Source organism: Panthera leo, chromosome E1, assembly GCF_018350215.1.
Source record: "Panthera leo isolate Ple1 chromosome E1, P.leo_Ple1_pat1.1, whole genome shotgun sequence".
NCBI classification, from domain to species: Eukaryota; Metazoa; Chordata; class Mammalia; order Carnivora; family Felidae; genus Panthera; species Panthera leo.
The window spans coordinates 11228709-11255168 of record NC_056692.1 but is presented as its reverse complement, the minus strand read 5'-3'; the positions used below and the strand labels follow the sequence as shown (position 1 = coordinate 11255168).

General features: G+C 55.2%; 1 protein-coding gene across 6 annotated transcripts in view; it reads left to right on the top strand.

Annotated features, from left to right (window-relative positions):
- The window catches only part of DRC3 (dynein regulatory complex subunit 3), a 33633-nt gene extending 7916 nt beyond the window's left edge, over positions 1-25717 (top strand). For 3 of the 6 annotated variants that reach the window (XM_042915818.1, XM_042915817.1, XM_042915819.1), the window contains exons 5-14: positions 2669-2835; positions 4335-4481; positions 8855-8974; positions 9648-9760; positions 11175-11349; positions 16190-16321; positions 18324-18394; positions 20233-20356; positions 24986-25117; positions 25430-25717. In XM_042915818.1, coding sequence (XP_042771752.1) covers positions 2669-2835; positions 4335-4481; positions 8855-8974; positions 9648-9760; positions 11175-11349; positions 16190-16321; positions 18324-18394; positions 20233-20356; positions 24986-25117; positions 25430-25543 — 1295 coding nt within the window. In that variant the 3' untranslated portion in view covers positions 25544-25717. Of the gene's footprint in view, positions 1-2668; positions 2836-4334; positions 4482-8854; positions 8975-9647; positions 9761-11174; positions 11350-16189; positions 16322-18323; positions 18395-20232; positions 20357-20592; positions 20722-22147; positions 22393-24985; positions 25118-25429 lie in introns of those variants that run through there. The other 3 variants (XM_042915822.1, XM_042915821.1, XM_042915820.1) reach the window with 3 other exon arrangements.
- The last annotated feature ends 743 nt before the right edge of the window (positions 25718-26460 follow it).

Below are 26460 nucleotides of genomic sequence, written 5' to 3'. Positions count from 1 at the left end.
GGCCCTCATTGCTAAGGCCTCAGGGGGTTTTAGTGAACGAGGAGAGGGGGCTGGCCGGAGAGCTCTTTGTATCGCTGTCTTATTTAGCCCCCACGGCAATCCTAAACGGTGAGTGTTACAATCCCAATGTGGAGAAGAGGAACTGAGATTTTGCGAGGCCAAGGCACTTGCCCAAAGCTCCAGCGGAGCTGCCACACAAGCCCGTATCTGTGTGACCCCGAAGCCCATGCTCCCTCCGTCCGGTCAGGCCGCTCCCGACAACAGTCAACCTGGGGCATCGGCACACATCCGAATTTACAAAACACTCTCAGCTACAGTGGCCCCGACAGTCACCAGCCCACAGCAGCCCCACAGACAGGATTACGTTGCCGTTTTGCAGATACAGACGCAGCAGCTGACGCTGGGCGGCTGACGGACCCGATGGGGTCACACGTTACAGGCAGCGGAGGCGAACCACAGCCAGGTCTCCTGACAGCTGGGCCCGGGTCTTTTGCCCCAGGCAACCCCTCCTGGCACCCCAGCACCCATTAATGCTGAGTCTGGTCTTGGCAGCCCGCCTCCTTGGCATTGCCAGGAGGCATCTTCTCTATAAGAGATGAGAGGGATAAGAGGGCGCCGGGCCAGCCCAGACCCTGAGCCACGCCCCCTCTGGAACACCTACCAGGTACCAGCTGTCTGAGTGCCATGCTTTCAGGAGAGAGCCACCAGGCCCAGCTATCTCTCAGACCTAAAACAAGTGTCACGGGCCCCCGTGCAGTACTCCTGTGATACTATGGGGGTGAGAGAACAGGGGGGACATTTCTGGTAAGAGGTCAGGTCATCCTCCTGAGAGAAGCTGGCCTTTGTCAGTCACAGCGTTAGTCACCCAGGGACCCAACCACAGCCAGGAAGATCTGGGTCCCCGGGGTGCAGGGGGTGGGGCAGACGGTGTCTCCCACTGTTCAGCAAGCCCCCGCCTCATGCGAGGCCCTGCTGGTGGCCTGCCGCATCAGCTGTCCCAGGGCTGAGGCTGTACTGGAGCCAGCCAGGGCTGGCTTTCCAAAGCTGATTACGCACGACTAGTCCCAACTGCGCCTTCAGGGATGTCAGGCCGGTAGCTTGAAATTGGCCACGATGGGAGGATTTACACCACAGAAATGGGCAAGCGCTGCAATTCAGGGCCTCCCTGCCTCTGCCAAACCCTGGCCCCCGCCCCCCACCCCAACCCCCTGGTTAAACATTTACCAGCACGCAGCCAGTTCTAGTGGGCCAGGCCCGGCCTCTGAAGAACAGAACTGTGTTCTTGGCATCTCGCAGGCTGCAGTTCGAGCCTCAGCTCTGCTCACGTACTGACTCTACACCAGTTCCGGGAGCCTTCTGAACCTCAGCTTCTCTATGTGCTGGGTGATGTTGGGCATATACCCCCAGGCCCCTTGAATCTTGGTTTTCCTCCACCAAACACAGAAGATGAGGCCTATGTTGTGAGCATCAGATAAGATGACACACTTAGAAAGGGACGATAAGGGGGCGCTTGGGTGGCTCAGTCGGTTAAGCATCCAACTTTGGTTCAGATCATGATCTCCCAGTTTGTGAGTTCGAGCCCCACATCAGGCTCTGTGCTGACAGCTTGGAGCCTGCTTCGGACTCTGTGTCTCCCTCCCTTTCTGCCCCTCCCAAGCTCACGCTCTCTCTCTCTCAAAAATAAATAAACATTAAAAAGAAAAAAAAAAAAGAAAGGGACAATAAGTTACCATTAGTCTCAACTGTCAGCCAGTGAGCGTCTCCTGATACGCCAAGGAGGCTAAATTCAGGTGTGGACAAACCGACTTCCCAAATCACCATTAAAACGTGATGGCCTTCAGCTATCATGAGCATATTTCCAAGCTCATGAAAAATTCCTAGTTGAGGCCTCTGGGCCCTTGGTGTTCCAGGACAAAGTTGCAACTCCAACCCCAACCGATCCCAGAAAAGCACGGTGGGAAAAGAGCAGTTTTATTCCCCGGGATGTGAAACTTGGGCCACGGAGGGCCTGGCACCTCAGCTGCAGGTCTGGGTTGGGGTTTTGGAGGATCTGAGTCAGCTGGGATGTAGCTGGAGGGTCCTGGCCTGCCGCATGTCCTGGGAGGAGCCCTGGATGGACTCTGGCACCACCATGGTTAGCTGTGTGGCTTTGGGCAGATCACTGAGCCTTTCTGAGCTTCAGCTTCCCAATGCTCAAACGGGGAGAGAAATTCCAAGCTGCCACTCAGCGCTGTTGTCAGAAGACTTACTCATAAGCACTTGATAAACTGGGAAGCGCTAAGCAGACAGGTGGTATTGTTATGAAAATGCCCATAGATGTGAGGGAAGGAGGCCCTCCAGACTGTCTCCTCCTGCTCCAGGATGCACCATTATGGACCTCCCATTCATCATTTCCATCCCAGAACAACAGAGCACAGACTTGAGTATTTGGGCACATGCGCCCAGCCAGGAAGACAAGTGGCAGAATTGGAGAGGGTGGTAAAAGTTTGAGACAGTAGGAAAGAATCCGTGCATGGCTTCTAGAAGACCATAAGCTGTCAGTGAGTCAGTTACCGGCCTGACAGCTTGGTGCTGGCTCCCAGAGCATAGGTAGCCCCGATGGGTTTGTCCCAAGACAGTCCCACCCCTGACCCCAACCAGTGGACCCTCACAGCCCTCTTCCTTCCAGACCTGTCCTTCAACAACATCGAGGCCATTGAGGGTCTGGACACACTGGTGAACCTGGAGGACCTGAGTTTGTTCAACAACCGGATCTCCAAGATCGACTCTCTGGATGCCCTCATCAAGCTACAGGTGTTGTCGCTGGGCAACAACGAGATCAGCCACATGATGAACGTGAGTACTCAGGGGCGACGGGCGCCAGGACTGGAGTGGCTGCTCTGGCCGCTCCTACCGGCCTCTGGCCCAGGGCGGACCGTGGGTCTGGGCGCTCGAGGGCGTTGCAGTAGCTGGGGGTGGGGGAGAAGGGTCTGTCATCCGGGGTGGGGGGGGGGAGGGGAATGCAGCCTTAGCCTTCCAGATCGTCCCCTTTTCCTAGAAAAACCAGAAATCCAGATGATTCTACCAGAGATCTGATCATGTTTAAACACCGCGCTTAGCCCATCGGTGGCTACCAGTCCGTACCTGCACCTCTTTCCCTGAGCCCCATGCTCACTTCGCAAATATTTGCTGAGGTGAGGACCTCCTGGAAGCGAGGCGTTTGGCCTGACTGAAAGAGGGCTCCCTGTTATTTTCTCTCATGCCCCATTTTTATATTCTTTTTTTTTTTTTTTAATTTATTATTGAGAGACGGGGAGACAGAGCATGAGCATGGGAGGAGCAGAGAGAGGGGGGGACACAGAATCCGAAGCAGGCTCCGGGCTCTGACACGGGGCTCGAACTCACAAACCGCGAGATCATGACCTGAGTCGAAGTTGGACACTTAACCGACTGAGCCACCCAGGTGCCCCTCCATCTTTGTATTCTTACAGCACTTACCCCCAACAGTAATGATTTTATTTACTCTTTAAAGCATCCCTGGTCCCTGCCAGTAGAATGTGAGCCCTTGCTCTAAGGGTAGGGACCACGTGAGCTTTGTTGCCACTGCAGCCCCGGGGCCTAGCACTGCCTCGGAGGCCTGGTAGGTGCTTAATCCTGTTGCACAAACAGATGACTGGGAGGAACCCTCCGGAAAAGCATGCTTGGTTCCTTCGCCACCTTTTGCACAGTCCAGCGTCTGGTGTGCAGGAAATGCTCTCAAATGAAACAGAAGCTCTCTTGTTGACTTTTCCCCCACTTTCCTAAAAATGGAGTAGAGGAAGACTAAATGGCAGGTAGCGAATGTCCCAGTGTCATCCAGCTAATCCGAGCTTAACTACAAATTGGGTTCCATTTAATTTAAGAGATCTGGCCCTTCTACAGAGTTCACGGTGGAAAAGCGCGCCTGTTCTGAGGGACCAGCAGTAACAACTACCACCCTTTACGGAGTAGGCGGGAGGCACGCTTCTCAGTGTTTCTCATAGCTCATTTCCTTTGGTCCTTGGAACACCTGTGACACACATCACAGCACCCTTATGCCCATCTTACAGATGAGGGAACAGAGGCTCACAGATGTTAGGCAACTTGCCCAAGGTCCCACAGCTGGGCCTTGAACCCAAGCCTGCTGATCAGGACAGCCGTCCAGCCTGGAACCCTCCTCCCCTCCGCCCCCCTTCTCTCTTGTCGCCCCAGGCAGCGCGGAGGGTGTCGTGGCCAGGCCGCAGACCCTGGCAGAGCGACGAGGGGAGAGGCCGCTGGAGGTGTTTTCTGTTCTGCGGCAGCCAGGAAGATGGGTTACTCTCCCCTCTTCCCCCCAGATCATCTACCTGCGGCGGTTCAAGGACCTGCGGACGCTCAGCCTCTCTGGAAACCCCATCGCGGAGGAGGAGGATTACAAGATGTTCATCTGTGCCTACCTTCCTGACCTCGTGTACCTGGACTTCCGGCGCATCGACGACCACATGGCAAGTGTCTTCCTCTGGGTCTCCTGGCTCTGTGAGTCCGTCTTCAGGCCCTCCAGACTGCACGGAAAAGGGCGCTGGGGCAGAGCCCCCCTGAGATCTAACTCCTTCGACCTGCCCCCGTGGGCACCATTCCAGCAGGACCCTCATGCTAGCCGTTCAATGCCTGCTCACGGTGGCCAGGTCCCTCCATGTGTTGCCTCCAGGCCACGTCCAGCCACCCGGCACTGTCTGGTGGTCTGAATGAAGAAGCTGGGGACACCCAACCGAGGGCCAGCAGTTAGCATCAGTGGCTCGTGGCAGAGCCCGGGAGCAATAGAACAGCTAACTATCCTCCCGTACGCGTCCGCCACGCACACGTTGCTGTTTGATGTCGCTTTCACTGCAGCCTGTCGGTGGGGGTGGGGGGGTCTGTTCCTGCCCTCAGCTGGCCAACCGAGGGCTGGCACCAGTGAGATGCCTCGCCGGGGAGCTCGCAGCCAGTGGTGGTTGGGCCGGGAGCTGGAGCCAGGCAGCCTGGCAGCAGAACCCAGTGAGGAGGGCCCTTCCCCCGCCTACTGCCTGGTCTGTCCACGGCCACCGCGTTCCTGTCCCCCTGCTATGAGCTGCCCCCTTTCGCTCACCTCTTGCTCTTTGCAGTGTGATCCTTCTCTGGGTGCCTTCCCCACTGGAAAGAAAGAACCTGCCCCAGTACCTGGGGTCTTTGGTGGCAGAAACGGATGTCCCTGCATGTTGGGTGCTACAGAGACCAAGGGACTGTTTGACCTGCCTGCTCCTTCTCTCGGGAAGCTGGTGCCTTCCTGAGAGAAAGGAGCCTGGGCTTGGGGGCACTGAGGTGATGGGGAGCACCTGGGAGAGCCCAGCAGGAGCAGGGAGGACTCGTCCACAGGTCTGAAGGCTGACCCTGCCTGGCCTGGACCGTGTTGCAGAGCCCCGGCGCCCAGGTGGACAGGGCCACCTTCCAAGTGTGGAGCCCTCTGCTTGCCAGTGCCTTCCTGGGAGGTCCACAGAGATAGGGTGAGGTCAGAGAGGTGCCCCTCTGAGGACCGTGGCTTTCTCTGCTTCCCGTGACAGCACCAAAAGCTGAGACTCGAATTCTAATACTCTCGAGTATTTTTTGCTTCATGTAGATAATAGTTTGGAAGTCATCACGGGCTCCGATGCTTGGAATGGGCCAGAGAGCTGTTGGGGTAGGTTTCAAAGTCCGTTGTAGAACCAGGGGACAGCCTGACACTGCACAGTTCCAAAGCCCCTCCCCAAGCATTCTCTCCTCAGTCCCCAGAAGCTTCCATAAAGGGCAGACAGCCCAGTCTGGGCATCCCCGTTGTGCCGCAGCGAAACAAAGGCTCCTTTCATGATTCAGAGACTTGCCTAGATGCATCAAGATAAATAATGAGTAAAAGGCTCTAAGAGCAGAGTTCTGCAAAGCAGGGGCACTTGAAACTTCCCGGTCCACACTACTGCCTGCCCTGAGGCCAGCCATAGCCTGCCCCAAGCCCCTGGCCTCTTGGTGCTGTAGGGCTTGGGCAGCAGAACAGCTGGGCCCAGATACAGGCCAACCAGGGGAGGGTCCAGGATGTCCCCTGGGTCTCCGGCCGGGGTGCTGGATGACTGGGGGGCCGCTCACCTCAGTGGGACTGTGGGAGGACAGAGGTTCAAGGGCAGGCTCTTGAGGTGCCTCTCAGCTCTGTGGAGCTCTCCCCCTGTTTTCATCAGGCCCCTTTTAAGTCGAGGCCCTGGACTGTGCCTGAAGGCTGGCCCTCCCCTCAATCCAGCCCTGAGGAACAGAGGACAGTCCCCCACAAACCACATGGAATGGGCAGGTGTTATGAGCTTGAGGGGCTTTGTGTGGGGAGGTGGGGAGACAGGCAGGGGAGGCAGGGGTCAATCAGCAGGGCCCTGCTGGGTTTAAGGGTTCTCCGATTGAAGGTGGGGGCCCGTGGGGAACCCTGAGCGGTTCTCAGCAGAATTCTTGATGTGGTCCGCAGTTCAGGAATCTGAGAGACAGAGGATATAGAGAAGAGATGTGGGATGAGGTGGGGTAGCGGGGAGGGAGAGAGGGAGAAGGCAGGGCTGTGGGAATGGAGAAGAAAGGGTGGCCCAGAAACTAGGGACTTTTAAAAATTTGGGACATCTGGGTGGCTCAGTCAGTTAAGCATCCAACTTTGGTTCAGGTCATGATCTAACGTTTGTGGGTTTAAGCCCCACATTAGGCTCCATGCTGACAGAGTGGAGCCTGCTTGGGATTGTCTCTCTCCCTCCCTCTCTGCCCCTCCCCAACTCATGCTTTCTCTCTCTCTCTGTCTCAAAAATAAATACATTAACTTAAAAAAACAAAACTTTAAATTTCCTTATTAAAGTATAAATATGCAGGAGTACCTGGGTGGCTCAGTCAGTCAAATGTCTGACTCTTTGATTTCAGCTCAGGTCATGATCTCACAGTTTGTGGGGTCAAGCCCCATATTGGGCTCTGAGCTGGCGGTACGGAGCCTGCTTGAGATTCTTTCTCTCTCTCCCTCTCTCTTCCCCACCCCTTCTCTCTCTCTCTCTCTCTCTCTCTCTCTCTCTCTCTCTCTCCCCACCCCCCCACCAAAATAAATAAACATTTTAAAAATATTTTAAAAATAAGGGCACCTTGGTGGCTCAGTCAGTTAAGCTCCCAACTTCAACTCAGGTCATGATCTCATGGTTCGTGGGTTTCAGCCCCGCATCAGGCTCTGTGCTGACAGCTCAGAGCTTGGAGCCTGCTTGGGATTCTGTGTCTCCTTCTCTCTCTGCCCCTCCCCCACTCATGCTCTGTCTCTCTCCCTCTCTCTCTCCCTTGCTCTCTCTCATAAATAAACATTAAAAAGTTTTAAAAAAAGAATTAAAAATATTTTAAAAATAAAGTATGACCATGTAAGAAAACAATATAAGCATACAGCTCAATGAATAACAGTTCTTTAGAAGGATTTCAGCTGTGCAATATAAGCTATTTGCAGCCAAGGCCCAAGTTAAGGCACAAAACTATAATGATACCTATACTCGCATCACGTTCAGGAGTAAGACGGGATGGGCTTCAGGCAGCACAGGAGAGCCGAAAGAAAGCTCAGTATCTGGAATCGAACAGACCCCGAGGAAGCCCTTACCTTCCTTTGTGGTGCCAACGCACAGAGACAGATCCTCTCACAGATACGTGAAAATACCAGGGGTACAAGGCGGGGGTTGGTGGTTTGAAGCATAGGATGAGCAGGAGTGAAGGGCTGGTGAAGGGCTAGGGTTAGGACAGAGCACATGTAAAGGCCTGTGGCAGGAGGCAGCGCGGCGAGGGAGCCAATGGCTGGCGCTCAGAGAGCTGGAGAGAGAGGGTGGCAGGCAGGCCTCGCAGGAGCTTGTCATTACCCTACGGCCAAGAGGAAGTCCTACAGGGCAGGCAAGGGACCTACGAGATTGGGTTTGCATTTAACAGAGGTTTCTCTGGCTTTTTGCTCGGGAGCAGTGGACAGACTGGGTGAGGGGACAGGGTGCACGGGGGAGGCCAGCTAGGAGGCTGAGGCGGGGGTCGAGGCCAGAGAGAGAGGATGGTGAGATAGGATTAGGAGCTAGCACAGACAGGCCAGGGCACAGCCTGGGTCTGCTGGGGGAGGGAGGGTCCCGCATGTGTCCCGGGTCTCCGGCCGGGGTGCTGGATGGCTGGGGGGCCACTCACCTCAGTGGGACCATGGGAGGACAGAAGTCCATCTTGGACATGCTGAGGGGGCAGTGTTCTCAAGGCAGCTAGGGGAGAGAGGCTCTCAAATGTAGGGTCTGGGCTGAAGGTAAAGACCCGCATGTTGTCTGAGGGTGGAGCCATTGGACGTGCTTGCACTTGACCTTAGCACAGGTGAAATCACCTGGGGTGTGTCAAGTGAGCCGAGAAGGGTGAGGACTGAGCCCTACAGGCTCCAGCAGTGCCCGCTGGGTATAAGGGGATGAGCAGGAGGGCTGGGAGGAGAGCCAGGAGGTGGCAGGGCACAGACCCAAGGTCCGAGGCCCTTGAGACCAGGCCTGTGACTCAGGTAACTCACTTTACCTGTTTCCCATCGTGCATCCCTGGAAGAGAGTGGGAGCACCTGCTCTGGGCATGTGCACCCGCCCGGGACGTGGCCCTGATCCCCGCCGCCTGCCTGTGCTGCCTTCCCCCCATGCTGTTGGTCCTTCCCCTCATTTCCCTTAGACTCAGGATACTTGGAAAAGGCCAGGAGGAAGCAAGCCATCCTTGCCCACACAGCGTTCACTAGGAGACTGTCCACACCCCACCCTTGCTAGAGAGGCCGCGGGATGGCAGAGGCCGGCATGGCCGGGAGGGAGGGACCAAACATGCCCCAGTAACAGTGCCCCTTCCCATCCCCCCTCAGAAGGAGCTGGCAGAGATCAAACACCAGTACGGCATCGACGAGCTGAAGCAGCGAGAGAACCTGATTCAGGCCCAGCTGGATGATGAGCGGGCCCAGCGGGAGGAGCTGGAGGAGCACAAGGTACATTCTGTCGGGAGGAGCCCTGCCGCCCACCTCCCCCTGCCCTGGCTCCAAGATGCCGGCCACAGGGTATGGGCCCAGCTGGATCAAAGTCAGCAGGGCCCAGGCCCCAAGAACCGCTCTTGATGGCGAACATATGCCGTGTGGCCTCTCCTGGCTGTGACGGAGCGTGTACATCACCCACAGGCCAGCGCCCTGTCCCGCCCTGTCCCCTCCTTGCTCTGCTCGCCACAGAGCCAGCTCTGTCCCAGCCCGGATGCCACCTGCCTTGTCTCCTTGCCAGCCTGCCAGGTCCAGCACGAGGGCCTAGGGAAACAATCTGAGGGAGCAGCTCCTTTTAAGAAAAGGGCGGTTCCACGGGCAGCCAGGAAGGTTGAAGTCCTTCCCCGTCACGGCCCCGGACCCACTCTGCCCCACAAGCCGCACCCCTTCCTCCAGGCACACTGAGCCTCGTGCAACCTTCAGCTGATGCCTCTGGACCTCCGCGTGTGCCAGGCCCTTGGCCCGGCGTGCCTTCCCTGTCCTCCTGGAGGGCTAAAGCCCAAGGGCAGCGTGCCCTCCCCCACCCTCTGCAAAGTGTCCACTGACCCCAGCGCCCAGCACAGGGCCCCACCCATGGAGCCCTTGCCAGTGGATCAGCGTCCCCCAAGCCCCGCTGTGTTTCTGACTGCAGGCCGCGTTCGTCGAGCACCTGAACGGCTCCTTCCTGTTTGACAGCATGTACGCTGAGGACGTAGAGGGCAACAAGCTGGCCCACCTTCCCGGCGTCAGCGAGCTCCTTCAGGCATATCCTTCCAAGTTCATGGTCACCTCCCCTGGCAGAGCCCGGGCCCCACACCACCAGCCTGCCGGGGGCAGGTCCCCTTCTGCTCTGGGCCTCGGTTTTCCCATTTCTCTTGTGAAACCCTGGAAGATAAAACCCCTCCTTCACAGCCATGTACCCAAGAGGCAGTGGAGAACCCAAGAGGTCAGCTGAGGGGCGTGGGGAAACGCTGCCTGGATTTCAGGGGACGCACAGCATGGCATCGGGTCCGCTGTGCTCGACAAGCCAGGTTGTCAAAGAGGGAAAACTGAAGTGTGGGTCTATGGCGCTAATCTGTAGTACCTATATTTATGTTCTCTTGCTGTGAGCTTTGCATACAGTGTTTATAATTTCCCAACTGCCCAGCAGATGGGTGCTGTTATTATATTAATCCCATTTTATAATTGGGGAAGCTAAACTTGGAGAGGTTGACTTGTCCAAGGTCATGCAGTTAGAAGCTGGGATTTGAGCCCTTGTCTGTCGCTCTAAGAGCCGGCATCCTTTCCCCCAGTCAGCTGGAGCCCAGAGGCTGTGACTGGCACTTGTCATGGCCGAAGCCATGATGACCTCAGTTGGCATAAACTATACGTCGAGGGACTCAGGTTAGACTCACAACAGACTGAATTAGCGCTGAGACTGGCAACGAGTCACACAGTATGTCTGTGGAGCCGCCATCACTGGGTAGAAAGAAACTTTCTCTTAAAAACTCAACGTTTTGGAAAGGGTGGGGGAGGGGATAGAGAGGGTGTGAGGCAAAGCAGAAGGTGACAATCAGGGCTCTAGGCCAGACAGACGGGCTCCCGGCCTGGCTCTGCCATCCCCCAGCTGGGTGACCTGGGCTCACATCTGGGCCGTAGCGCCTGCCTGACCTCAAGGACTCCATGCTGCAGGTGAGGAAGCCCAAGTCCAGGCAGGTGAAGTGGCTTGCCAGAGAGGAGGAGCAGCAGAGCCAGGACCTGAACCCGGACCTCTCTGCGTCCAGCCTGTGGTCCCCTGACCTTCGCAGGCTCCCTCGGCGCCCCTGCAACAGCTGAGCACAAAGATAGGAGCCCAACAAAGGCCCCCTAGATATCACGGCAGAGACAGAAACATACACTGCCCAGCTCGCTGGCTGGGGCTGGCTCTGCCTGGGCTCCCAGCCCCTCCCCGGCCCCTTTGGGTGCCCCAGGATGCCTCTCCTGGGGCCTTTCTTAACATGTCTCTCTTCTGCTCTGTAGCGTCCCCCCATGGCCCCTGCCTCCTTCCCGAGACCAGTCCCTCACGGTGAGGATAGGGATGCCCCAGCACCACATTCGACTCCAAATCTCAACTCCCGGCCCTGTGCCAGGAGCTGCCACCACCCTCGACCTGCATCCTCCCAGCAGCCTGCCCCCAAGACAGCTTCCTTAATGGCCTCACCTACAAGGACAAATTCGTCATCATCTGCCTGAACATCTTCGAATATGGCCTGAAACAGCAGGAGAAGCGCAAAGTGGAGCTTGACACCTTCAACGAGTGTGTCCAGGAGGCCATCCAGGAAAACCGGGAGCAGGGTAAACGCAGGATTGCCAAGTTCGAGGAGACGCACTTGCTGGTAGGCTCTGCCCCTCCCGTGTCCCCTCTCTGCTTCCTGCTCCGGATGCTGACCCCACCCCGCGGGCCTGGCCCCACCGGAGGGGCTGCACACCCTCTACCTCTGACGACCCCTAAGACCCGCGGTCACTGTCCCCGTTTGCCAGAAATCACCCAGCTCAGTGGCAGAGCCAAGGTTTAGCCTTCCACCGGTGCCACCAACCACAACTCCAGCACCATGCCAGAGCTGAGCCCAGGGTGACGCCTGTGGGTCCCCTTCACCTAAAACGCCCCTGGGGATTAAGGCGGTGTCATCCTTACTGTCAACAATGGTGTTCACGTCGTCGCTCCTGTTATTAGCAACGTCAAAAACTGCTACTTTGCTTTGGTTCATTCGTTCGTTTAGCAGACATTTTCTGAGCCTCCGCTCGGTGCCTGGCTCTGGGCAGCCAGACCAATGCTGGCCGTGGCTCCTACCCTCGGTGAGCTCCCATGTGGTGTGGGGTGCAGACCCGGGCCCTCCCCGCTGCGGTGGTCAGTACGACACTGGAGGGGAGCCCAGGGAGCCTCTGGGAGTTGCTGGAGGGACCTTAACTCAGGCTGAGGCTCACAGGACAAAGAGAAACGAGCCAGGGGTGGTGGAGGAAGGGCATTCCACCTGAGCGAGCAGGCCTCGGTCGTTCGGGACCTGCTGGACCCAGGCCACTCAGGGCCATGTGCGCTTGGTGGGACTTGCTTCTTTTCGTTAGCATCATGTTTATTTTATTTAATGTTTATTTTTGAGAGAGTGCAAGTGGGGGAGGGGCAGAGAGAGGAGAGACAGAGGATCGGAAGTGGGCTCTGTGCGGACAGGCTGACGGCAGCGAGCTCGACGCGGGCCTCCAACTCCCCAACCTGCAGATCATGGCCTGAGCCGAAGCCAGATGTTCGACCCACTGAGCCACCCGGGTGCCCCTAGTTAGCATTATTTTTAAAGATGGGTTCTTGTTCTAAGTCACAGATCTTCATGAGACTCTAAGGAAAGCTATGGACTTTCTTTCTCCTCAAAAAACTGTCCACATACACCGAGTATGTGGGCACTCGCCTGCAGTGTCAGGGGCTTCAAGGAACCCACGAAGCACCGTCGGGTTGAGAACTCTTAATTTAAGGTCAAGCAAAATCCCCAGATAATGCACGTTCAGATATAATAGGGTTGGCGATGAGCTCCCAGATGCTTCCCGGCCCTCCTCACTCCCAGGTCCCCGGTCTCGGCTCATCGGCCTCACCAACGACCTCACATTCTGTGCGACTTAACCCTCAAGACCCTCCTCCTTATGTTTTAGGGTGGGGTGTGACTGCATTCACCCAGAAGTTCAAGCCTGTCAGCAGAAGAACACATTTGGCTCACATGTGTGTTTTATTTGGCCTGCAGAGGATTTTAAAACGTTTTGAACGTCCTGCTGACGTTAAAAATGGGAAGATTTCACAGAAAAATTGTGGTTGCCAGCTTCTCTGGAGGCACTTGTCAGCAGGGCCTCAGTGGCAGTTGTCCCCTCTGGACAGGCCAGGTCTCCAGTCCTCCTGGACCCTGTCTGGCACATCCTCCCTGAGGTTTCTTTTTTTTTTTCTTCTTCTTCTTCTTTTTTTTTTTAAATGTTTATTTATTCTCAAGAGAGACAGAGACAGAGCACGAGTCGGGGAGGGGCAGAGAGTGGGGGAGAGACACAGAATCCGAAGCAGGCTCCAGGCTCTGAGCTGGCAGCACAGAGCCCGACGCGGGGCTCGAACTCATGAACTGTGAGATCGTGACCTGAGCCAAAGTCAGCCGCTTAGCCGACTGAGCCACCCCGGCGCCGCCTCCATGACATTTCTTATCTGGTGCCTGCAGCCGCTGGGTTTGGGAGGCCTGGACGCCAGCCAGCAGGCTCCTCCCAGGCCTGGGCCCGGCCCCCTCAGCAACACATCCCCCTGGAGAAGCAGGACCTGGACCAGGCTACCGCCAGTGCTGTGCTCTTGCTGGCGCCAAGCCTGACTTCCTAACGTTCAGGGGGTAGTTCTTCGGAGCAGGCCGGCTCCCCCGGCTTCTGAGGCACCGGGCCCCACGGCCCCCATAATGGTGACACCCTCAAAGGCTGCCTGGGATGAGCAGACTACCCTGAGCGCCCCTCTCCTAGAGCCTAGAGCAGTGGTTTCATGCAGCCCACACACCAGAGTCCACAGGGACCCCACAGGGCTGGGGCTGATGCCCCAGCTCAGGGGGTGCGGCACAGCACTGGAATTTTCCAGAGCTTCCTAGGTGCCTCCTGCTTAGCCCAAGCTGAGCCCGCTGTCTTAGAAGTTCACAGGACTCTGTAGGCCTGAGGCCCCAGTTCTCTTTCCTCACGGGACCTCTTGATCTTGTCCTATCCCCCTCCTGCCACGCCCACTAGACCAGGGCTCCTTCAGCGCCTCCTCCTGGTGCCCAGCGGGGCACAGCTTGGGGTCAGTGGGTCGGCAGAATGCTCACATGGACCCCTCACTGGTGACCCTCTACTGGCTTCCGTTTCCTCATTAGAGAAATGGACGTAACCGCCTCCCAGAACTGTGGGGGTGGGGGGGACCAGTGGGGAGCAGAGCAGGCGTAAAATTGTGACGGGCAGTCTCTAGATAGGTAATGCATGTCTAAGCATGGGCACAGAATGACAAATGTAGATGGGGGTTGGGTACAGTCAGTCCAACCCTTCTGTGTGTGTGTGTGTGTGTGTGTGTGTGTGTGTGAGTGATGAAAGTGTACCATGCTGTTTTGCCCTTTGCTTTTTTGTCTATGCAGCTTAGAGATCCTTCCAAAACTCAAATCACCTTCTTTTTTAATAGTTGTAACATCTCTCATTGCACGGATGAGCCATGATTTATTAACCCAGTCCCTGCTGACGGACAATTCATTTTTTTCCGTTCTTTCGCTCTTTCAAGCAGTGTTGCAGTGGGTAAGTTGGCGCGAGTCTGATCTGTAGGATGAAGTCCCAGAGGCAGACCCGGGTATTGCTGCTCTGACCAGTTACTGCTCAGCCGTGCTCCTCGGAGGCCGTGGCTTCTGCCCCTCGGCCTGCTCCTTGTCAGACCGGTGCTCTCAGGCTTCCTCGTCTCTGCCAGTCTGGCACTTGGAGCATGTGTTTATTTTCCCTTAAGTGAGGATAAGCATTGCATGTTTTATAAACATTTGTATTTCTTTTTTTTTTTTTTTTTTTAGTGTATTTATCTTGAGAGAGAGAGAGAGAAGGAGAGAGAGAATCCCAAGCAGGCTCCACATTGCCAGCACAGAGACCAATGCAGGGCTCGAACTCACGAACCATGAGATCGTGACCTGAGCTGAAATCAAGAGTCGGACACTTAACCGACTGAACCACCCAGGCTCCTCTAAACATTTTTATTTCTTTTTCTGTGAACTCTTTGTTCTTCTCATATGCCCTAATCCATTTTTTTTCTGTTTGGTTTTTGATCTATATCTCTTTCTTTAAAAAGAAATCATTACTTTGTACAAGCTCTTTATAGATTAAGAAATTAGCCCTGTGTCAGTGAGATGAATTGCAAATATGTTTCCTACTTTGTTGTTTATCGTGTCGTTTTTTTGTCTATGGTGCTTTTGCTATTCAAAATTTCTACACATTTTATGTAGTACAACCTATCAGTCTTTTTTCTGGTTATACTTAGAAAGGACTTCTTTACTCTGAGATTATTTATTAAAGTCCGTCTATTTTTTCCTTCTAGGACTGTATGGCTTCACTTTGTATGTTTAAATCTTCACTCTGTGGGAAATTTGTTTTCATGTAAGGTTCGAGGTAGGGATTGAACCTGATTTTTCTCCAGACGGGGTAACCATTATTATAAATATCATTCATCGCACTGAATCGTGCCAAGGTACTCTGTCCTCCTTCCCAACTGATACCATACATCAGGGCACCTGGGTGGCTCAGTTGGTTAAGCGTCCAATTTCGGCTCAGGTCGTGATCTCACGGTTTGTGATTTCAAGCTGTCTGTGCAGACAGCTCAGAGCCTGGAGCCTGCGTCGGATTCTGTTCCTCCCCGCCTCTCTCTGTCCCTCCCTTGCTCTCTCTCTCTCTCAAAAATAAACATTAAAAATAATAATAGCATATATCAACAGAAACAAGTTGACAGTGCACCTGATGGCCGAGTCCCCAGGACCTTTGTTAGTGAGTGTCTGGGATTCAGTGCCAGGCTTGGACCCCAGGGTGTTTTCCGGCCCGTGAGCATCCTCTCATTCCAAGGGGCCTAGCATCTGTTCACCACCGGCATCCCCTTGCTCAGTGGGGTGCTCTGTGGGTCCAACTGGTTTCCTAAAGACTGGATCTGTCTTACATTTCCAGTGTCTCTCTGTCTCCCTGTGCCTGCTGTGGACCTTGTATTGGACTCTGTTAGCCGAGGCCCCACCGTGAACCAAGAGTTCATACACACTGCTAACTCCCCACAACTTTGTGACACACACTTCTGTCCCACTTTACATAAGGAAACTGAAGCTTAGAGAGTGGAGGTGGCTCATTCAAGGTCACACTGCTGATAAGTGACCCAGACAGGATTCGAATTCAGGTTCACCCGACTCTGAAGCCATCGCTCCTTCCACCCAGCCCAGCCACCACTAATGAAAACCCGAGCTAACGTGGACCGAGAACTCACTGACTAGTGCTGGCATCTGCTGTACCTGCCTCGAGGCATGGGGAGGGTGAGTAGCTTCCACAAGTCCACAAAGCTGACAAATGGCAGAGCCGACACTTGAACTTGGACAGGCCAACCCCAGAGTTCACATTCGTACCCAACAAAACCGATCGTCGCCTGCCATTAACTAATTACACTTAGTTGTGGATTCCTCAAACCCAGGCTTTTGTTTCCAGAGTTTAAATGCCATTCGAGATGAGTCCGAAGTGACCAACCTTGAGATGAAGATAGCGGAACACAGCAAGGACATCACTGAGCTGTTCAACATGCTCATGACACTGGAGATGCAGTTGGTAGAGCAGCTGGAGGTGAGGCCGAGCCCCTGGGGCACAGGTGTGATGCGATCGCGCCCTGCCAGTCTCCTTTGCGAGAACATAGTGGATACGGTGGCAAAACCGTATTTTTATTTTATTGTTTTTTTCGTAATTATTTTTTGAATGTTCATTTTATTTTTGAGAGAGACAGCGCAAGCAAGTGAGGGGCAGAGAAAGAGGGAGACAGAAGATCTGAAGCGGGCTCTGCGCTAACGGCACAGAGCCCCGTGCGGGCCTTGAACTCACCAAGGGTGAGATCGTGACCTGAGCTGAAGTCCGATGCTTAACCGACTGGGCCCCCCAGGTGCCCCCGGATGGTATTTTAGCTGGAGCCCTCCCAGGCGCTCCTCTGCTGTGTGACTCAGCGCGGCGGACTAAAGCTTTCTTTGCTCATCCGGCCTGTGTTTGCTTTTAGTATATTTCAGTCACTTAGATTGCAGTTGGTTCTCACGCCCACATGCAGAGGTGAGCTCATTCCTCTGGAATGTACCCCCTATCCTGGAAGCACCCAGAGCCTCAGCAGGGAGAGGTATTTCTGATTAGACCCCAGGAGTCATCTGGGTGCTTGAGAGACAAAGTAGGCCCCCACTCTGGGACAAACAAAGGCTCCTCCGCATTGCAGTGCGTATTTGCCTTTGCCGCATCTCAGGGCCGCGCGCGGAGCCTGCGATTCAGCATGAAGCAGCGGAAATGCAGAGCGCCTCTCTCTAAAATTCCTCAGCAGCCAGAGTGCCTTGTGTGTTCACAAGGCAGCCGAGGCCGGGGCCTCCGAAGGCTGTGATGAATCAAACCTCATTGGATGCTGCCGTGGTCGGGCCAAGAGATGGCGCCTAATCGATCCCTCCCATGTCAAGGGACACCTCAGACAGGGATAGATCTCCCCATCACGTCACATGGCAGGTGTTGGCTCCCGCCGGGAGTGCTCAAGAACTGCAGGAAGCAGCTCGCAAGCGGCGGGGGAGGCTTAGGCAGCGGCTCCCAGCCTTTTCATGCAGGGAGATCCCCATTCCAGCGTCCCCAAAGTCCCCCGATCTGTACACACACATTTGAAACATGTATAATTGGCTCGGCCTGCAGACAGGGGTCGGACTCCTGTAGATTCCCGGGGCCCTCGGCCCACCCTGTAGCCCCGGGAGTCTGTGCTAGATCAGGGGCATGACCTGGCCTGGGGCTCACAGGGGAGCAGGCCTCACATCACCTCTTCCATTGCTCCCTCACTCAAGTCCCATTTCAGCCCCGGGGACAGCTAAGCCCTGGGGGGCAGCAGTGCAGGGTGCCTCGGAGAGAGGTGGTAGGCATGCAGACAGCCACACTGATGGTGACAGGTCTGGGGCAGCAGCCAGCATCACCAAGGCACCTGGCAAAGCATTTCGTGTGAAGTAACTCATTTAAAGTTCACAACTCCGTGAGACGGGGACTACAAAGGAAACCCATTTCATAGATGAGGATGTTGAGCCCCAAGGACATTAAACACAGTGGTGGAGCTGGGACACTGATCCAGGCAGTCTCTCAGCAACTCTCTCCCCTGTTTCTCTGGAAGTGATGGATAGATGCCATCATCGAGAAGCCCAAAGGAAGGGGGTTAGCTCTATGTGTGTCCGTGAGGGTTACGGGGGGTGGGACCCGGACAAGTATTCCTGGCAAGGGGACCAGCACGTGCAAAGGCCCGGAGGAAGCTTTGCATTAAACCTTGTGGGGGAGTGAGTAAGGTGAAATGGCTGGGGAGTAATGCAGCTGTGAGAAAGAGGTCAGGAGAGAGGGCCATTCATAGGCATCTACCTGGGAAGGTCAGGGTGGTTGGTCTTTACCCTGAAGGTCTGTGATTAAAACACCTGTAAGTGCTTTTACAGTTAAACGGTAAAAGTTAAACTGTAAAAAGTTAAACTGTAAAAGTTAAAACACTGCTAAGTTCTAAGGAGTGCCTTTTGCTCTGATGATAGGTCAGTCAAGTTCATGTCTAAATATTCATGTTAACTGTGCTCTTTATCATTTCCAGGAGACTATAAACATGTTTGAAAGGAACATCGTGGACTTGGTGGCACTCTTTATTGAAAACGTCCAAAGCCTATATCCTTTTCCCAGATGACCCTTCATGGGGAGACGCTCCTGGCTCGTGGGGTTATCCTGGCCCACACCTGGGCTCCCCCTGCCTCCAGGGGAGCCAGAGGAGAAGCACCTGCATTTTATTTTTTATTTTATTTTTTTTTAATGTTTATTTATTTTTGAGAGACAGACAGAGACAGAGCACGAGTTGGGTAGGGGCAGAGAGAGAGGGAGACACAGAATCCGAAGCAGGCTCCAGGTTCTGAGCTGTCGGCACAGAACCCGACGCGGGGCTCGAACTCATGAGCTGTGAGATCATGACCTGAGCTGGAGTCGGCCGCTCCACCAACTGAGCCACCCAGGCGCCCCAGCACCTGCATTTTAAACAAAAGGCAGAAAAGGGTTAAGGCTTTTTCACCAACTAAGCAGGATGCAAATAAGTGGTCCCCTTCCAGGTAGCCACCTTTGGGGTCACACCTACCCCCTCCCACTGCCACCAGGGCCCTAAACATGTCGGCAGAGAGGGCCAAAAAGTCCGTACTTTAGAATACTTCACTTTTTGCCAGAAATACCTGAGCCCCAGTCTGATGTACAGAAAGATCTATACCTGTACCAAGATGATATCCACCCCATCACAGGACCCCATTTAGTGGGAATCTCGACCTGTGACGTTAGAGGAATAGAAATCCTCTAGTTTGTCACCACAGAAAAAGCTCACCTTCAAAAGATGGAGATTTGGCAACTACTTGGAATGTTCAAAGAATGTTCCACAGGGCCTGAGGGAGTTTCCCATCTCTCAGAACGATGGTGCCTTGTTAGCGTAAGGGTTTGGATACCTACCGGGCTTGCTGTGTGGGGCCCCATCGATTGCAGTATAAGGCCTGGCATATTTGTTCTCAAAGGAGGGATGTTCACGGAGAGACCACACCCCAGAATCCCTGTCTGCTTCCTATGTCGCAGGTACACACACCCTGGGAGTGGGACAGATACTGACAGATCATTTAGAATGAGATCGTCGGGTTAAATGTCAGGGTTAGAGCATTTAGGGCATGACCAACCTTTCTGCTACCTGAATTCAGGGCCCTGCCGTGTAGGGGACAAACTGCTATGCTCTACCCCAGAAGTAACCTCCTAGTCCTACCTTTCTGGGTCCACAGTCGTGCAAGGAGACAGAGTTACGGAGGCAGTAAGTGAGCAGCCCACAGAGAGATCAGGGCCAGGAGCCTCCCTGAGGGAGGGTCCACTGAGAACCTGAGCGTGGGCCAGAGGGACAAGGCAGAAAAGTGGGGAGGACGTCCCAGGCAGAAGAGGCAGCCTGTGCAAAGGCCTTGAGGATGGGTCACAGAAATCCAGGTTCAAGACGGGGTCTTTAGGCCACAAGAGAGAGTGGGAAGTTCCTGGAGAGCCATAGCATGGGAGGGATGAGGTCCGCTCTTAAACCTATGTTTAAGAGCGTGCTGGCTGCTGTTGGGAGAAAAGGCTAGAGCGGAAAGACCAGCTCTTTGCTGTCCAGTCAGGAGGCGGTGGCAGGGAGAGAGGTGTTGGATGGAGAGGCTCTGAGAGAACCCAGCGCCAAGGGTCAGTGGTGAGCAGGTGTGTGTGTTGTTTGGGGGGGGGGGGGGGGGGGAGTGGGGATCAGGATGGCCCTGGGATTTCGTGCATGTGTACCACTGGCTGTGAAGGAGGTGATGCATTGGCACCTCCAGGTGTGCCCCTCCACCCTTCAAAGTCCGTTCTTGCCTGGAGGAAACGGCCCCGCCCTCTGAGGGTCTGCAGACATGCGGTTTGAGGGTCTGAGGGTCTGAGGGTGGGGACGCGCCTGGTCTGCTCCGATCCCTGGCCTTTGCTTAACTTGCCTGCACGATGGCTCAGTGCCGGGACCTGGAGAACCACCACCACGAGAAGCTCCTGGAGATCTCCATCAATACCCTCGAGAAGATACTGAAGGGTGAGCTGGACGAGGACCTGCCCTACGACGTGCGCGCTGTGAGCACTGTGGGCGGGGCTGTGGCTGCGGTGGGCGGGGCTCGGGCACAGTGGGCCCGCAGAAGGTGGTGGGCGAGGCTGACACCCCCCTCCCCGCCCCCACCGCTCCCCCCAGGCTGACTGGCACAGAAGCCAGACAGACGCGGTGGGGCCGGCTCTGTGGCTCTGGTAAGCCTGAAAGCCTCCCGGAGCCTCAGCTTCCCCACCTGCAGAAGGGACAATGATGCCCTTTGCAGGGTGGTTGGCAGATGAAATAGGCCAACAGATAGAACAACCTTGGGTGCTCAGTGGGGCCCGACTAAAGAGGAGCTCATGATAATGAAGTGGCTTCAACTTACCAACAGGTTGGTTTCCAAAAGGTCGTTTCTGCGGGGCTTCTGGCAGTTTCCAAGAGAGGCAGTTGCAAATAGAGGTTAAGTTCTGAGATTTCCCCCGCAGGTTTTCCTAACCCTTGAGTGTCTGCGATGGGCAGCACCGTTTCTTATCCGGCATGTCGCCCCTCCCACCCTCTACCAGCACTGTTGGAGATGCATAGTCCCAGATCAGCCGTCCGCCAGAGCTCGTGGGTCTGCTCACCTAGGGCGCTCCCTGGGTCCCCTGCGTTGGGGTCCAGTGGTGGCGCTTGTCTCATCTGCATTTACCACCCAGTCAAGCCACATTGTCCTTTGCGGGGACCACGGGCCTCCTCACTGCCCTCCTACAGGCTGTTCTCCAGGCGGCAGCCAGAGAGCCTTGGAAAACCACATCATTTTGTGCCTTTGCACAACGGCTCTAACGCTCTAACGGCCTCCCGTGACCCTTGGAGTAAGCACTTCGCTGCAGTGCACCAGACCCTCACGCCTGGCCCGCCTGCCTCAGCGGCCTCGCTCCTTTCATTTGATATTCCACCCAGCAGACACGCCCTTCCCTCAGGTCTCCAGGTGTCTGGCTCATCCTTGTTCAGCTCTCCGCTCAAATGGCAGCTCCTTGGAGGGGCCTTCCCTCGTCACTTCCCTGGAGAATCTCCGTCTCTCTATCACACACCCCGTCCGTCGTTGTCAGAGCGCTTCTTACGATTTCAGGCTCTCGCGCTTGTGTTGATTCGCTTCTGTGACCATTCACAGCAGATACAGGCTCGCAGGGAAGGCAGGGGTGGCATCTTCTCCAGCAACGTACCTCCCCGGTGCCAGCGAGGGCGCCCGGCACGGCTGCCGCAGCTCAGCCCAAGTGCCGGGAGTTCTCCAGGCCCCGCTCTGTCGGTGCTGGCTGAGTCCCGCAGACAGAGACCGGCAGTCCCGACGCCCACAGCCTCTGTCCAGGGCAGAGACAAACACCTAGCTCAGTGGCACAGGGGCGGGGCCTCCCCAAACACCTGCCAGCTGCTGTTGTTGACCAGACACAAGAAGATGTCATTTTCCCTGAGCCCTGAAATAACGCTGCCCCCAAGAGCCCACTCTGCTATCCCCCGGATGGACCACCGAGGGAGGGGTCATGCCGTTCCCTCACGGCATGGCTCCCAGGTCCGTGACACCTCGTGGGTGCAGGAACGAAAAATCCCTCCCTAATAACGGAGACGCACAGAAAAAGAAGGGCCCCCGAAACTCAGTGGCCCCGAAACAAGCAGGCTGGACTGTCGGCAGGGGGGAGAAAGGGGTGCCCTGACTGTAAAAAGTAACAATAACAACAAACAGCTGACATTTACCGAGGGCCTCCCGGGGGCCAGCTGTCTGAGAAGCCCCACGCAACGTATTTGCTCTTTCAATCTCCGCATCAACACGGTAAAATGGGTACCATTACGGTTCCCTTTTACAGATGAAAAAACTGAGGCACCGAGAGGAGAGTAACCTGCCCAAGGACACGCAGCGTAGAAGTGGTAGAGTTGATCTGAACACAGGCAGTGTGATTCAGAGCCTGTAGCAAGACAGGGACGTACCCAAGAAAGGATCTGGCTTCTCTTATCTAATTATCAGTGAGCATATCACGGTTCAAAGTCCCACCGATGACGTTGTTTATCTCTTTAAAACTCCTCTCATCCAGTTGAGTGATTGTGATCAGCTCTTGCCGAAGTTCGGGCCAAATCTGTCTTTTGAAGTCCTTCACTGCTTTGGAAGGAAAGGCAGAAGGCGCGTGCGTGCTCCAGGAGCAAGCCTGGAGGGAGGGGGCGGGAGGGGCGCTGGAGCCACAGCTGCCTGGGGCGAGGTCAGCGTGGCAGCAAGCACACGCCGCTGCTCCCCTCCACCGGGGCCGAGGGCACTCAGCCTCGTGCTGCGATGAGCCACGGCCACGTTTAGGGGGCAGAAGGAGGTCAGACTCGCTCCGGGGCTCTGAACAGCCGTGTGGCGTCTAGCTACGAGGGGCCGCGAGGGGAATCTGGAATACTCTACCCCTAAGAAGTATTCTGAGAGGGCAAACTGATACAGCCATCACCCCAGTTACTCCAGGACACCCGAGGTCCAGAAACAACTTGCATTTTAATTTTTGAAAATGTTTGCTTATTTATTTTGAGAGAGAGAGAGCACGTGCGCACGTGTGCACACAGAAGAGCACAAGCAGGGGAGGAGCAGAGAGAGGGAGAGAGAGAATCCCAAGCAGGCTCCACGCTGTCAGCACACAGCCCGACACGGGCTCAAACGCACGAACTGCAAGGCCATGACCTGAGCTGAAATCAAGTCGGATGCTCAACTGACTGAGCCACTCAGGCGTCCTGCAACTTGCATTTCAAAATCCTTTCTTTAAACCAGATTCCTTTGGTTTCTATTCTACAAATGCCACAATTCTTCATGACCAGTTCTAACTTCATCAGTTTCTAAGCAGACTTTTACTTCCACAGTTCCCGAAGCGTATTCTACACATCCAAACTCAGAGGGTGGGGGGGACGACGTCTCCCGTTGGCTTAGAGACCTGCTACGACCCATTTTTGTATAAGGTTTGTTTATTTTTGAGAGAGCGCAAGCAGGGGGAGAGGCGGAGGTGGGGACGGGGGGCAGACAGAGGATCCAAAGCGGGATCTGTGCAGACATCAGAGAGCCCGATGAGGGGTTCAAACTCATGAGCCGTGAGATCACGACCCGGGCCAAAGTTGGAAGCTTAACAGACTGAGCCACCCAGCGGCCCCTGACCCATTTTTCAAAACCACCAGGAACATCTTGTGATGAGTGAGTGTGTCTGTAGCTACTTCTAGGTCATCAGGACATGCTCCAGGACAGGCTGCCTCAAGCTGACAGGCTGGAAGGACGTACACATCTTTGAGCCCTTCCCAGAGTCTGGCCTGGGAGCCTCTATGCACAGAGGAACATCTTGATAACTTCTTGTCATTTCTCCCATGTAGCCGTGCTAGCCGGTCCCCCAGGTGCCCATTCCCTGCCTCAGCTAGCCGGGCTTTTCTACATGGGATTCTATGGAAAACCACCAACCCACAAGGTGTTCACAGGCATTACTCTGAAAAGAAGCCTGTGGCCAAATAAACTGGCAAACCAAGAAGAACAAAGTGAAAAGGGTTTATACTTTCCAGAGCCTTCTCTGGAAAAATGTTGTGCGCCCTGTGAAATTCAGGAGGGGCCTAGGGTGTGCAAGGCTTTCCCCGATGTATTCGACCAAAGAAAAAGTTTTTTATCTCAAGATTCCATAGAACATATTTTTGGAGACTATTAAGTTAACCACTACTAGATTACAGAAAATAAAACAAGTATTTATCTGCTCTACAACGTAGAACATTCAGGTCCCCTGCCTTACACAAAGTACCTTCCTTCAAAGTGGAGGCGACTGTTGGCTAAGGCTTTGGAAGCCTTGCCCTACTCTGGGAAATGATTCCACCTGATTTTCAACAAGAGCTATAGCGTGGACACCTAAAACCGGCCAGGCCTGGTAAGGGGTGGTCATTTTCAACAACTTTTAAAACATTTTTTTTTAAACACTTTTTATGAGAGACAGCACAAGTGGGGTCGGGGCAGAGAGAGAGAGGGAGACTCGGAATTCGAAGCAGGCTCGGGGCTCCAAGTTGTCAGCACAGAGCCCGATACGGGGCTCGGACCCATGAACCGCGAGACCATGACCTGAGCCGAAGTTGGACGCTTAACCGACTGAGCCACCCAGGCGCCCCGTTTTTCGACGACTTTTTAGAAGGCAGAAAACAAGGTCGGGAACAAGAAGGCAGGAGACCCCAAGTGTACTCCAAGGTTCAATCTGGCTAACATGAGGGGCAATGGAGAGACAACATGGGGCGCAGAGGCATCGATTTACAGGGCCCTCTGTCCTCAGAGCAGCCTGGAGACCCCTCAGCCAGACTCACGCTTCCCACCTGACCAGCCGGTTTCAGGCGAGTCAGACTTGGGGGCAAGCAAGAGAGAACCACCGTGAGAGCAGACGTCCTGAGTGAGGTTCCCTGAAGAAAACACACTCCCAACTAGCATTGCAAAGTCAACGCCATGGCGGGCCCTTTCCCCATAACATTCCGCGCGGCTCGGGTCTAGGGGGCGTTGTCCCTGGAAGGTGGGCTGTGACACGAGGGTGGGTTCTCCACTGGGCGCTGAGCAGCTGCCTCCACTAGCCAGGGGACACTCAGCTGGTTTTCTCTCTGGCCCTCTTTGTGCCGGGGCGGGGGTGGGGGGTGGTAACGAGACACACGCTCCCTTGACCTTTCTCGCTCACCAGCTTTTTGTCGACAAAGACACGATCGTTAATGCTGTTGGGACGTCGCATGACCTCCACCTCCTGAAGATCGACAATCGAGAAGATGAGCTGGTGACGCGGACCAACTCTTGGTGCTCACACTTAGTGGACGCGGTGAGTGAACGCGTGTCACGAACGCACTGTGCCCATGTCTCTAGCTACCGGCCGGAGAGAAAGGGGAACTCTTTCCCCGGTAGCATAGACTCTTTGCAATAAGAAATAAAGTAGGACTTAAAAAACCCCCGTGCTAACCCGTCCTAACTCCTGCCTCAAAGACACAGATAAGTGGATCGAGGAGGCTTTAAAGTAAATGCGGATGGAACTATGCACATTTCCAAGAACGATTTCCTTTCCCCCAAATCGGACTCAGAGAACATAAGTGAGTTCTCTGACTTAAGGACCTCGGGCTTTGGGTTCACCCCTCAGATCCACAAGGATGAGATCATGAGGAACCGCAGGCGCGTGAAGGAGATCCATCAGTACGTCGACCACGTACAGAACGAGCTGGACAACCTGGAATGCAGCGAGATCATAGATTAGGGCCGCGCCAGCCCAGACGGTTCTTCCCATACAGCCCTCAGCCCAAGGGCACACTCACGCGACCGACAGCCTCAGAAGCGTTTCTGGGAATTTCTCAACCCAGAACCCTCCTAACCCCATTCTTCCCCCACCCCTGGGAAGGGTAGAGAAAAATAAAGCATTATGTCATCTTTTCTCCGGTCTTTAAAAAAATAATCAGAATTCCCGTTCGTTCCTGAGCAGGAGAAACAGTCCAAGACAAACAACTGGCCGGCCTACTGAGAGCGACCTCTTGAGGGGGCTGCCAGTGAGCCAGGAGACTCTTGGCCAGGGCCCGGTGACAGCTGTGTGCCCACCGTTTCTGACGCGCCCAGGGCAGGCTGCCGGCAGTAGGCGGAGGAGGCCGACGTGGTCTGAGCCCTTCTCTCCTTGTGCTGAGGAGTGACGCCGGAGGCCGCAGACCCCAGCATAGCCCCGGGGCCTGCGCCAGCCCCCCAAGGCAGAGGCCGTGGCTCCCTGTGGCTCTAAGGTTGGCTGCGGGGACCAGAGTACCCTCTGGAGGTTAAGGGCACGGGCTGGACCTCCCCCATCACCTCTGCAGCCTGAGCTTCGTCTATGAGGTGGGGGTATGACAACAGTGCCTCCTCTGAGCACGGTCAAGGGGGTCAGGGAGGGCACGTGGAAAGTGTGGAGAAGCACCCCCTCCATGAGGGGGGTGATGCCAGCTTATTACTCGGGTACCAGGACAGGCGGCTCAGACTCTTTCGCTGCCCAAACTCTCGGATCCTTCCTGCTTCCCTTGCACTGGGTCCTGGCACCAGGAGACCGCACCTGCCACCCAGGGCAGAGCAAGTGGCCACGTCGGGAGGGCACGGAGGGCTCCTGGAAGCAGGACACAAGTCAGGTGGCCTTGCCCTGCCTGCCTGGGCTTTTAACCC